Consider the following 13,047-nt stretch of genomic DNA (forward strand, 5'->3'; position numbering starts at 1 on the left):
CTGGGATACCAGCAGTACTTGAATCACCATGTCGTGATCACCAGCTGAAGTTCGCAGAATATCCATCAGAGCAGGGCTCCAGACAAAGTTTTTGCTTGGTTGCACCAACATTTTTCCTCGGCTCACGTTGCCTTTAACGCCACAATTTCAAGGTCACCTTTTTATCACACTCCATATACATTCATATATTACGTAAATGAGTTTAAACAAGAATAAGGTGTAGCTTCACTGAGCCAAACTAAAACATTTTAAGCAAAATAAAACATTTCAAAATAAAGATAGAAATAGAAAGTGCTACTGTTTAAAAGTGCTTCCCTGATCTGATGGCTGAAGTAGCTCCATGTCTGGGCTGTTGTCGGAATATTGGCCGGGGAGAGTATTGGGGGGAACAGGCTTACTTTTCTTAAAGAAAAAACTCTCTATGTGTATTGTTCATCGTCTGTTTTCTTGCGTTTATTTTGCTGATGCTGATTGCCATGGCCTTGTTTACACTGTAGGTCTTGATGCCCAATTCTGATTTGTTGCCTATATCTGATTTTTTGACCGACCATTAACACGTTCTTTAAATTGTGACCCATATCCGATTCATGTGTTTACACTTGACATAGATCTGAAACATTGCGCATGTTCAAAGGGGGTTCTTCTTGCACAGATGGACGAATGCGCAGCGAGACGATTCTCAGGACTGGTGGGATGATCTCATGAAAGTGCATATCTAGCACAAATTTTATTTCCCGTGCCATTTACACAACAAAAATAGTTTTTACGTGCGTATTACACGCCATAAAGTGCTTATCATTTGCACGCAAAAACTATTTTTGGCGTAAATGGCACGATAAATCAAATTCGTGCTAGATGCACTTTCATGAGATTGTGGCGGGCTTAACGAGGAGCAGTGGGTCCAAAATTTTAAGCTAACCTTTGATATGTTGTGTTAACATTTGTCCACATTCCTCTCCTACGACGACCCAATGTTTCGTCGGGCAATCCATCTCTTTGCAGATGCGCGTCGGGGTTGCTCTCTTCATTAAACTGCGAAGACATAGCCTACTGCCTCAGAAAATCCAATCTGCCTGTTTACATTGACAGTCACATTGGCACATATCTGATTTATATATTATTTATTTCCACATATGAACGAGCCCTGAAACCGATCACGAAATATCCGAATGCATGCGTTTTTTTCCTGTTTACACGGTCATAGAACACATCCAATCTGTAACATATGAGCAAAAAATCGAAATTGGGTCACATTTCACTGACAGTTTAAAAAAGGGCTGATGCTCAGGTCGCAATTTCAATCACACAGCACACAGCACGGAGCACGAACAGTGTAAGCCTACAGGAATATCTGGACCACAGCCAATCAGAGGCAAAGACCTGCCCCATCTCTGTCTGTGATTGTTTTAGACCACGATATGATCCAACCATAAGTGTGAGTTCCGTCAAAGGAGAACAAGCACTTCTTTCGTGGAGAGGCAGCGGGTGTGAGGAAGTTAGGTGCACCGGTGCAGCCTAGGAAAAAGTTTAGTCGCACCCTTACAAATTTTGGTCGCACTCTAGAGCCCTGCATCAGAGGCTATCCAGTCCAGTGCCATTGCACTGTGGACTACACTTCCCATAACCCATTGCCTGTACTCATTATTGTGTGATCTCTTCCACCTATGTGGCATTACCCTTGTTAACTCTGTTGTAAGCTGTGTCCCAATTCAGGGGATGCATCCTCCGAAGGCCGCGTTTGAAGGCCGATTGCGTCAAAGCGGCGCAACGAAGGCTGTCCCAAGTCAAAGGATCCTTCTAATGCGGCCTACAGTCAGCGTTGCCAAGTCCGAGGTTTTCCTGCAGAATTGGGCTACATTTAAGTTGTTGCCGCGGGTAAAAAAAAATTCCACTGGTTGATTTCCATCCCCGTAAGTAGGATTTAGATGCTCCAACACCCCCAAAACATCCCTCAGAAGTAGAATCCAGTGGAGAATTCGGCCGCCCGATGGAGAATTTTTGGGCTACTTTTGTTGCACAGACCTGGCAACCCTGCCTACCATTCTTTTTTCCCTGGGCCGCTAATGATAAAACGAGGAACCACTGCACTCTAACTGGTAGTCTGCAACAAATGGGCTTGGTCCCAATTCGCCTACTTATACTACGACCTAAAAGTATGTACTCTTTTTGTGAAGAAAAAGTATATACTTTTGAGTGTGTAGCAAAAAAGTAGGCAAGCTTTGAGACATACTACTTCGTCATCTTTAACGGACAGATCTGTCGCGTGCATCCTGTCACTGTAAACTGCCCTGTCAATCATCTTGTCACAGTTAAAATCCTCCATTCAATCTAATTTAATTTCCTACCGTTTCGGAGAGAAATGTAGTAGCACGTTCATCTGCCAGTCGCGGGTCTTTCATGCGAAGACTCTCCTCATGTGTTCGGAATTTAAATATAATGATGCATTTAAAAGTTAATGGCTAAACCTGTCTTTACAAAAGTTCACAATGCTGCTGCAGATGCATTATAATGTGGACAACATTGAATAAATACATTTTCGTCAGGTTAGATACTGATAATTAATCACTCAAACCCCTTTATCTAAACCTCTCTACATAACGCCGGACTCGCGCGTCCTCCATGTCTGTAGTTTTTTTTTTTTTAACACTTTTCACTCGTGTTTGTAGTTCTAACCGAATCATCGCCCAACGCGCGATGGGTTATGGGCAATATTAGCCGTTAGAGTGTTCATCGATCTGCACTTCGGATTCTAACCGGAAATAGTAGACAATCCGGGTATCTTTGGAACACTTATTTCAACATCCTACGATTTGGGACGTACTAATTCTACTTTTGAATACTATTTAGGATGGATAGTATGCAAATTGGGACGCAGCCGTTGTGTAATAAAAAAAGGCCCTGGCAACAATTTTTTCTTATTCGGTATTCCTTTACACTCAGAAATGTCACAATATTGAAGTAATGTAGGTCACAACTTAAGTTTGACAAAAACAGTGTTGCTTAAAATTAATGCCATCATGCTCTGTTGCTCTCTAAAAGCATTTTACCGGTTTGTTTGGCCGGAAAGGTTTGTTTGACAATACATTCCATTGCCTTGCCATTGCTTGCTCACCAGCAGTCACCCAAATAGTGGAGGTCAGGGTATTGGAGGTCAAAGTTCACCCAAACGCTTTTCACAGTTGAAGATATTACAGGATGCTTGTGAGGAGTCATAGAGACGGAAGCACATACGTACACAATCATGCGTTTATTTCCCACGGCTGATTTTAAGATTTTTGACAACCCTTTGGTTCTTTTCTAGCCTGGGAAAACCCTGACGAACAATGTGAGTGAACATTTTCAGAGAATACATGGCATGAACAACTTTATATCTGATCAGCAAATTCCTACGGGCATAGTTGCACTGGGATGAAATAGTTGGGATGTCAAAGCGGAAAAAAACAACAATAACATAAACTATTGGAGCTGACAGCTGTTGATAGAGTTGGTCTCTAAACAGTCATAATGATTACAAAAAAGGTGCAACAACTGATAAAGCAATTGTTGACAATGTTCACCTTATTTTAGACAGATTTTATTTTGTTAAGTTGTATTTCAGTCAGGGTCAGTGAAAGGGGTCTGTGTATCCGTGTTCATTCGTGTTTTGATTTCAAATTGAAAGTAGAAAATGAGAAAACAGCTAATAATTTCTTCATTTTTTGTTTTTATTATTAAAAAGTTAAATTTTTTATATTTTAATCGTTCAATCGCCGGGCTCCCTCGGACCGTCCGCTCCACCTGGGTCAGACATCGCCACACCTTCACTGTGGACTTGCGGGCTGTCTGCTGCTCTCAGATAATGAAACAGTTACTCTGTTATGTGTGTCTTTAGTTTCGTTTTCATGGACTTTTAGTTTGAATTTCATTATTTTCCCGTTTCCTTTGTTCTAGTTTCCCACCACTATCTGTTGTCATGGTGATTCAATTAACAAGCACAGCTATCTGCATTTAGTTCATTATCATCCACCTGTGGGTTGCATGGTGGCTCAGTGGGTAGAAATGTTGCCTCTCAGCAAGAAGGTCCCCGGTTGGAGCCCTGACTGAGCCAGGAGGCATTTCTGTGTGGAGTTTGCATGTGTGGAGTCAGCGTTGGTTTCCTCCGGGTGCTCCGGTTTCCCCCAAAGACATGTAGGTTAGGTGGATTGGATATGCCAAATTGTCGCAGAGTGTGTGAGTGTGAATATGTCCCAGTGCTGAGTTGTAAAAAGAGGAAGGGCACCCGACGTAAAACCTGTGCCAAAGCGTGTGTGTGAAGCAGACCCTGCAAATGAGCGGGAATAACGCTAAGAAAGAGAGAGATTGTGGTAAAAATGTGGTAAAAATCCCTGTGGTAAAAATCAAGCTTTTGAATGTTGATTATATGTCTGTGGTGTTTTTAATATTTAAGATAAACCATGTGCAATTCAACACCATTGCTGAGTATTTTCTCTTTAAAACTGTAGTGAACTAAAGACGGTCTCGAACAACAAGTTTGAAATGACTGATGCTTCTGATGTCACAAACTACTTTGTAACCAATCACATCGCTGTGTGATCGTCAACGAGTGGATCTCTGAGCTGGTGTGAGAGAGTGAGTGGAGGCGGGGGTAATTTGCATATTAATAGAACCGCATATACTAAATAAGGGAAAGGTGTAGAGTTACATTCAAGCTATTTTAAGGTATTAAGAAAAAAAAATCAAGGAAAAAAACATTGAAATATGTCATTTTGGTGATCAAAGATGAGTTTTAAGGGATACAATTATTGACTACAGGGGAACTTTAAGTACCTCAGTTTGTTTCCTTCTTTGTCCGGTATTGTGTGTCTACATGCTGTTTAGTTTGCCATTACCTTTGGATCTACCTGTGTTTGCGTTACTATATTAAAGATGTTTGCTTCTTAATCCTTCTTCGTCTTCATCGGAACTAAACCATGACAATTACATTACGTCAGGGTTCCCTTTCGAGAACGGTCACTTCGTATTGGGTAGCTAATACGCAGTGGGAAAACTCCTTTTCCTCGATAATACTGAAGCCTAAAATGTAAAACACATTTGCAGCTGCACAGCTAGCACAGAGAGTGTCTGGCTCACTCATTGGCTGTACTGCAGCAACTGCACATCCAATGGCGTGGTGCCTATGAGCTGGTACCGCGCCGACACACGTCAGAGACCGCCAAAATGGGCGTGGTCTAGACCTATATTATCGCCCAAAATAGCAGATTTATCTCCTTCAGCGACTTACTTCACGTCTCTGAGCTCCTCTGAAAGCCTTCGCTATTGAAACGAGCCCTTCTCAGCTTGAGCGAGCCGTCTACAGCAGCTTCTTTCAGAAGTCGTTCTTCCTCCTGTCGCCACTCTGCTGTGGCCATCCGGCGATCAACGCTATATCCTTTATTGCATTACTGTTTTCTGTTTATTGCAGTGTCTGGTCTTTTTGGTAGATTTGTTGGGTATAAGCTTACTGACGTTATATATATGTATATTATTAGACCCGACGGTGTCCGGTCTTTTTTAATATATATGTTGGGTTCTGGCTTGTTTCTGTGAGCTCAGGATTCCTGGGCTGCAGTAAGCAACTAGTTACTTACAGTGCGGCGTTTTGCAAACGAAGTGACCGTTCTCGAAAGGGAACGTACTCGGTTACTATCGTAACCTCGGTTCCCTGAGAGTAGTATTCTACTAGTAGTATAATACTCTGCGAGTATTGCGTAGCCGGCCGCACTATGGTAACATGGCAGTTGTCGCTTCAGTCGATTTAAACCTGCTATTTTGGCTATTTCGGTCGATAATATAGGTCTAGACCACGCCCATTTTGGCGGTAGAGGCGCCACGCCATTGGATGTGCAGTTGCTGCAGAGGAGCCAATGAGTGAGCTAGACTCTCTGTGCTAGCTGTGCAGCTGCAAATGCGTTTTACATTTTAGGCTTCAGTATTATCGAGGTAAAGGAGTTTCCCCACTGTGTATTAGCTACACAATACTTGTGCCCTACTCTCAGGGAACCGAGGTTACGAAAGTAACCGAGTACGTTTTCCAAACTAGAATTTGAGAAATAACTGCAGGTTAGTAAATTGATAAAAAGCTAATAATTGAATAAATCTGTTTTTTTTTTTAACTAACAGAATTAATTTTTTTGTTTTATTCTAAATGAAACACCAACGTAAAAAAAACTTATTAAAAAATGTTATGCTGCATGGCCTGTGTGCAATTCCACAAAACTTTTTTTTTTTTATCAATAAGAAGAAATCTTAGAAAATAAATAATTTGTACACATTTGTAATGAGTATGGGTTTGTTCAATCTTCAGATAATCGATGAGGAAGACACACAGTTTATGACAAACTGCCCTCCAGCAGTGACAGAAAGCTCCCCTCGCAGGAGGACCAGGATACAGGTGTTCTGGACAGCGCCACTGTCAGGCAATGGCTGTGTACTGTTAAAGTAAGTGACAACTATCCTCACCTCATAACCATGGGTTAAATCAGGGGGAACCCTGGGATTCTACGGTGATCATGGTAATAGGAAAAACTACTTCTTTCAAAACAATTTCCGAATTGTTGGTCAATTGGTACTCTAGATGAAATAAGAACTGTATAAAGTACTAGTAACACAGATTTTAGGTCAAATAGGTTATCTCAGTCTGACATCATTATGAATTATGAATTTTGCACTAGTCAGTAAGGAAGATTATACAGACACTTAATATGTATTGATCTGTAAGAAAACATACGGCAAATAGGGCAAAATGTGTTAACATTTTAAGAAGAACGCGATCCAAACATATTAGCTTTACGTCACTTGAAACTGCTACAGCAGCGGGGAAGATGCATTGGCATTCATTTGCGTTATTTATGCTTCGTTTTTGCTTAACTTTAAAACCTAGCAAGCATTTAACACAATGGGTTTAAATAGCTTGCCCTTTTGACAGCAGATTTAGTTCACAAACAGCCAACACTTGTGACCTAAATATGGTCTGCATTAGTAACTTACATTCAGCGCATTTTTGGAGCCTTGGTGTGCCTACTTTTTTCTTTTCTTTTGTTTAGCACCCAACTTGAGCATTTTTGCCAGTGATGTGCATGCTTTTGTCTCATTTACGGACTGTTTCATGTTTTGCGTGCAGACTTTTACAAAGTATAATATTAGCAACACTGTAAAATCTAATTAGTAAACCTTACTAAAAAAAAACTTACTTCAAAAGCAATCCAGTTGAGTCGGCAAACCTTTTTTCTTAAAAAAAAAACAAGTGTTACTCCAATAACTTAAGTGCTATCAATCATCTTTTATAAATCATTGATAATAGATTCACAATTTTACTAAGATAATATTTTCTACTGGACAAATAAATGTAAGGCAATGATACAGTTCAAATGTACATTTATTTTATTTGTTTTCTTAACAACTGACACAGGGGTGGTCCACACAAGTTTGCATTAGGGTATAAAATTAATGCAAATAGTCTTTAATAAACTTTAGGTACAAAAAAAAAAAACTGGTAACACTTTATAATAAGGTTCATCAGTTAACATTAGTTAATGTATTCACTAACATGAGCTAACAATGAACAATGCATTTATTAATCTTTGTTAATGTTAGTTAATACAAATCAAGCTGTTCATTGTTTGTTCATGTTAGTTCACAGTGCATTCATGTTAACAAATACTATCTTTGATTTGAATAATGTATTAGTAAATGTTGAAATAAATATTAACTACGATTATTAAATGCTGAAGAAGTATTGTTCATTCTTAGTTATAAGTTAGTAAACTGATGTAAACTAATTAACCTTATTGTAAAGGGTTAACCAAAAACCTTTTACAGTACAACAATTTAAATAAATGTATATAAAATCTATATCAAAATAAATGTATTTTGTGAGACCATATCCTGACTCTTAACACATCCTCAACAAACAGCTTTAACAATTAAATAACAATTACTCACTTCAATCAATAACACTTCGGAGACCAAACTTGCAATATAGAACCAATAAGCTGACAAGTGCAATAAAGTGCCTACATTCATTAAACAATGAAAAGGCAATGTCTCTGACACACATGTACATTAGAAATGAATACACTGGCAGCCTCTTAATTTGCTCATGAATGAATGTTCTGACAATTTTAAACAAGTTTCCCTTTTATTTTTCTATCAACAAATCTAATTTCACTGTCATAAACGAATGTAATCTAATGCCAAACATCCTCACTCTTGCACATTTGATTATATCAAAAATAAGTTTGTTAAAGGGTTAATTCAACCACAATTTAAATTCTGTCATTAATGACTCACCCTCATGTCATTCCATATCTGTGAGACTTTTGTTCATCTTCAGAACACAGAAGCTATTTTAATGAACTCTGAGAGCTTTCCGTCCCTCTAAGGCAGCCTAGGCATCTACTGTAGCACTTTAAAGCCCCAGAAAGGTAAGAAAGACAAAGTAATCCATGCAAGTCTAATTGTATATTCTCAATTTTATGACGCAATGCGAGTACTTTGTTTGTGCCAATAAACAATATTCCACTTCATTTACAAAATTACTGACTTGCAATGCGTGTTCACGAGGACATCACAAAGTATGTGTGTTTTGCTAATGCATGAGCAGTTGTTAATATTTGTACAACTTTTTTTTTTTTTTTACAAAAAACATTATTTCATTGCTGCCTAAGGAGGAACAGAAAGGACTCAGAATTAATTAAAAGTATCTTAATTTTTTGTTCTGAAGATGAACAAAGGTCTTACAGGTTTGGTACTTAATTAACAACATAATTTTAATTTGGGGTGAGCTAAAAGTTTAATTTACAACAACAACAAAAAATTACCAATACCATAATGCTGCTTGACAGTGCACATTTGTGCAGTGGAGAAGTGACTATTAACTGTCCACAGTTAATGTGTTTATCAACAAAACCCCACAACACTTTAGACAACATGTAGATAGATTGTAAGCAAAACCATGATCAACTCATGAATCAAAATCACTTAACATCACTATGTTTCTCATCTTGTTAAAATATGGCTTATTATATCAGCAGTGATATAAAGCAGTTGAGTGAGTAAAAAAAGTTTGCATTAAATTCTGATTTACATAATTTTCAAATAATAGTGTAATGCTGTTGTGAAATCACAAATACTGTCAAAAATCATCACAAACTTCGTCTCTGCAATGAATAAGCTGCAGGTTACTTATAACTGTAAATGTGCTCCACTTCACCAGATTTGTAACCTTAATAATTTCCAAACCAATGCCAACAGAGGAGAATGCATGGTAAAGTAGGGGTGTGTGTGAACCTACACTGGTTTCACGGTTCGGTTCGGTTTAGTTACGATTATCATGTCATCGATTCAGTTCAATTCGATATCACGATGCATTGACGATGCACTGTATCCTCAATTTTAAATTTTACTTTACCCCCTGCATATTTTATTTGTGCGTGACATAATTTACACAGCGTGTGTCTTCTCCAGGTCCTGCTTACCAGGTTGTGAAAAATAGAAATATCTATGAATAAAACATCTAAAAACAAATACATTTATATTCATCTGTTGCACAAAAGCAACAAGACCAACTAAAACAAAATGGAAACGATTCAGAGTTGCTATTTAAACATGTTTGCAGCATTGAACAATGTAGCCAATCACAGACACGTGTTGATTTCTTGAACGCAATGGCCGATCAGATGCATTTAAGATGCATTTAATCCCCTCACCGCTCAAATCTGACTTTTTTTTCAGTGCTGAATTCTGCATGCTGCCAAATCCTCTGATCATAACAAACAAAGTGTATTATGAAAGATGCATTGTGGAATCAGCTTCATTGATAATAACTGATAATAACTCAATTACAGTTAGTTCTGGATTGTAACATATACATCATAAACAAAATGTGATTTGTTAATTATGACTGTTCCATGATTCACTTGTTTTTCATATGGAATACTATTCTAAAATTAAGTTGTGAGTATCAAAACTTGATATGGTTCACTGTCTGTAATAGATGGTCTTGGTACTGAGGTCCAGCTCAAAGTTCCTCCTTTGGACATAAACTAAGGGAAAAAAAACATGTTTCAGTGGTTGGCAAATAAAAAATACAGTATGAGAAAAGACAGGCAGAGTGTAGAGGACAAGACAAAAGTGCAATATCAAAAAATGTAAGACATGGAACCATCAAACCAGCATGAGCGATGGAGAGGGTGTGCTTGAGGCAGAGAGGATACGGAGAGGTGGGGAGTATGGCAGAAGAGGTGGAGTGTGGGTAATGAGTAGAAATCCATGGTGAGGTTGCTGACCTCAACACTTTGCTGTGAGTGAATTCTACAGGGGATGCTGGGAGTAGAAATGCTCCATGAAATAAAAACTCTCTTTCTCTCCTATTTACTCCAAGTAAAATCAAAAGGGTGAAAAACTAGCTTGACATTACAAAATTTAAAGAGAGCAAGAAACTTTCTGTGGTGTGTCAAATTGTTTCTGCGCTGTGGTCGTTTCCAGGCGCAGGTTCACCGCCTGATCTGGATACGGCCCGGATCCTGCTGACTTCAGTAAACCTTGGAATAAATGGAAAGACTAACATTAGTGTAGATGCCATTATTCTTATGATGTAATGAGTACATTGGATGTTATATGAAGTGTCCCCGTTCTGGCTGACCTAATCTATGCAGCCTAATAATCATTTAACTAATTTGAATAATAAAAATGCTCATAGTGAATGGCAGGAAAAAGAGATGTGTTCTTAGTCGTTTTAAACTGACAGAGTGTGTCTGCTTCCCGGACAATGTACGGGAGACTGCTCCAAAGTTTAGGTGCTAAATAGGAAAAGGATCTACCGCCAGAAGTTGATTTTGATATTCTAGGTATTATCAACTGGCCACATTTTTGAGATTGCAATAGACGGGAAGGACTATAATGCGTTAAGAGCTCGTTCAAGTACTGGGGAGCTAAACCATTTAGTGCTTTGTGGGTAGTCAGCAATATAAAAAAAATTATACGGTGTTTAATAGGCAGCCAATGCAGTGTTGACACAACTGGGCTAATATGGTCATACTTCCTGGTTCTAGTGAGAACTCTAGCTGCTGCGTTTTGGACCAGCTGTAGTTTGTTTATTAAGCGTGCAGGGCAACCACCCAGTCGAGCATTACAATAATCTAGCTTCGAGTTCATGAACGCATGAACTAACTGTTCCGCATTTTTCATTGAAAGCATATGTCATAATTTAGATGTATTTTTAAGATGGAAGAATGCGGTTTTACAGATGCTAGACACATGACTTTCAAATGAAAGATTGGTATCAAAGAGCACACCCAGGTTCCTAACCGACGACGAAGACTTAACAGAGCAGCCATCAAGTGTTAGACAGTATTCTAGGTTATTAAGTGAGGACGTTTTTTGGCCAATAATTAGAATCTGTTTTTTCAGAGTTAAGTAGTAGGAAATTACAAGTCATCCACATTTTTTATCAGCTATGCATTCCATTACTTTTGTGAATTGGTGCGTTTCGTCGGGGCGCAAAGAAATGTAGAGCTGAGTATCATCAGCATAACAGTGAAAACTAATGCCATAATGATATATCCTAAGGGTAGCATGTACAGAGTGAACAGCAAAGGTCTTAGCACTGAGGCTTGTGGTACGCCATACTGAACTTTTGATCAATAAGACATCTCTTTGTTTACTGCTACAAACTGATAACGGTCAGATAAGTATTATTTGAACCATGCTAATGCAATTCCACTAATGCCAACATAATTTTCAAGTCTATTTAAAAGAATATTGTGGTCAATGGTATCAGATGCAACACTAAGATCGAGTAACACTAATAGAGAGATACAACCACGATCGGATGATAAGAGCAAATAATTTGTAACTCTAAAGAGAGTAGTCTAGTCTCAGTACTAAATCCTGACTGGAAATCCTCACAGATACTTTTTCTTTCTAAAAAGGAAGATAGTTGTGGGGATACTGCCTTTTCTAGTAATTTTGATAGAAAAGGTAGATTTGAGATCGGCCTGTAATTGACTATTTCTCTAGAATCCAGGTGCACTTTTTTTAATAAGAGGTTTAATAAAAGCCAGCTTAAAGGTTTATCCTAGTGACAAAGATGAATGAATGATATTAAGAAGAGGATCTATGACCTATGGAAGCATCTCTTTCAATAGCTTTCAATACATGTTGTCGATTTAGATGATTTAAAAAGTTTAGACAATTCTTCCACTCCTATAGCAATCAATGAACGGAATTTTTCCTCAGGGAGACTACAACGCACTGTCTGATGCGATACTGTAGTAGACGTTTGCATATTTATAATTATCTCTCTAATATTATCAATCTTTTAAGTAAAGGAGTTAATAAAGTCATTACTGTGGAAGCAGTGGCGAAAGTGAAACTCACCTTGAGTCAGTATCGAAAGATGATGAAATTGTCGACAGAAAAGGAAGCACGAATTCCAGGGCTGCCAACTCTCACGCATTCATTGTGAGATTCACACAAGTAACCCTTTTCACACGCTCTCAAGCCACACATCCATTTTCTCACGCACAGAAAAATTGCGATGCAAAGAGGACAAGGAGACTGACAGACGAGACAGAGCAGGTTACTTATGAGATAAAAAAAAATCTCCGCTCTCAAATTCTGTCAACTTTATTAGGAAATTCAAACTATAAATACGGTTTTGGCGCTTGTAATGTGATGTGCAGATCCCTAGCGGCACGTGAACCGATCAACTCTAGCTAATAGTAAATAAACACGAATTAACAATTTTGAAAGATACAGTACATTACAACTTACCGAAATGTATATTCCTCATACATAATATTGATCAATCAGTGTTTTTCAACCGCTACTATTGTCAAGTCAAGTCACCTTTATTTCTATAGCGCTTTTTACAATACAGATTGTATCAAAGCAGCTTCACAGTGATAACATGAAATAATATAAAAAAACAATTTCATCATTGTCCACCTTTAAGGCAGATCTATAATATTGTTGAATATTAAATGTCCCCAACTAAGCAAGCCAGAAGGCAAGGCAACAGTGGCAAGA

The 13,047-nt window shown here is 38.4% G+C and overlaps 1 protein-coding gene across 1 annotated transcript in view; it reads left to right on the top strand.

The window, feature by feature from the left end:
* Positions 1-13,047, top strand: part of spon1a (spondin 1a) — a 253,304-nt gene that overhangs the window by 31,128 nt on the left and 209,129 nt on the right. The window contains exon 3 of the mRNA XM_079620224.1: positions 6,323-6,456. Within this exon, the coding sequence (XP_079476350.1) occupies positions 6,323-6,456 (134 nt within the window). The remainder of the gene's footprint in view (positions 1-6,322; positions 6,457-13,047) is intronic.

The sequence above is a fragment of the Phoxinus phoxinus genome, assembly GCF_949152265.1.
Source record: "Phoxinus phoxinus genome assembly, chromosome: 8".
Taxonomy (NCBI): Eukaryota; Metazoa; Chordata; class Actinopteri; order Cypriniformes; family Leuciscidae; genus Phoxinus; species Phoxinus phoxinus.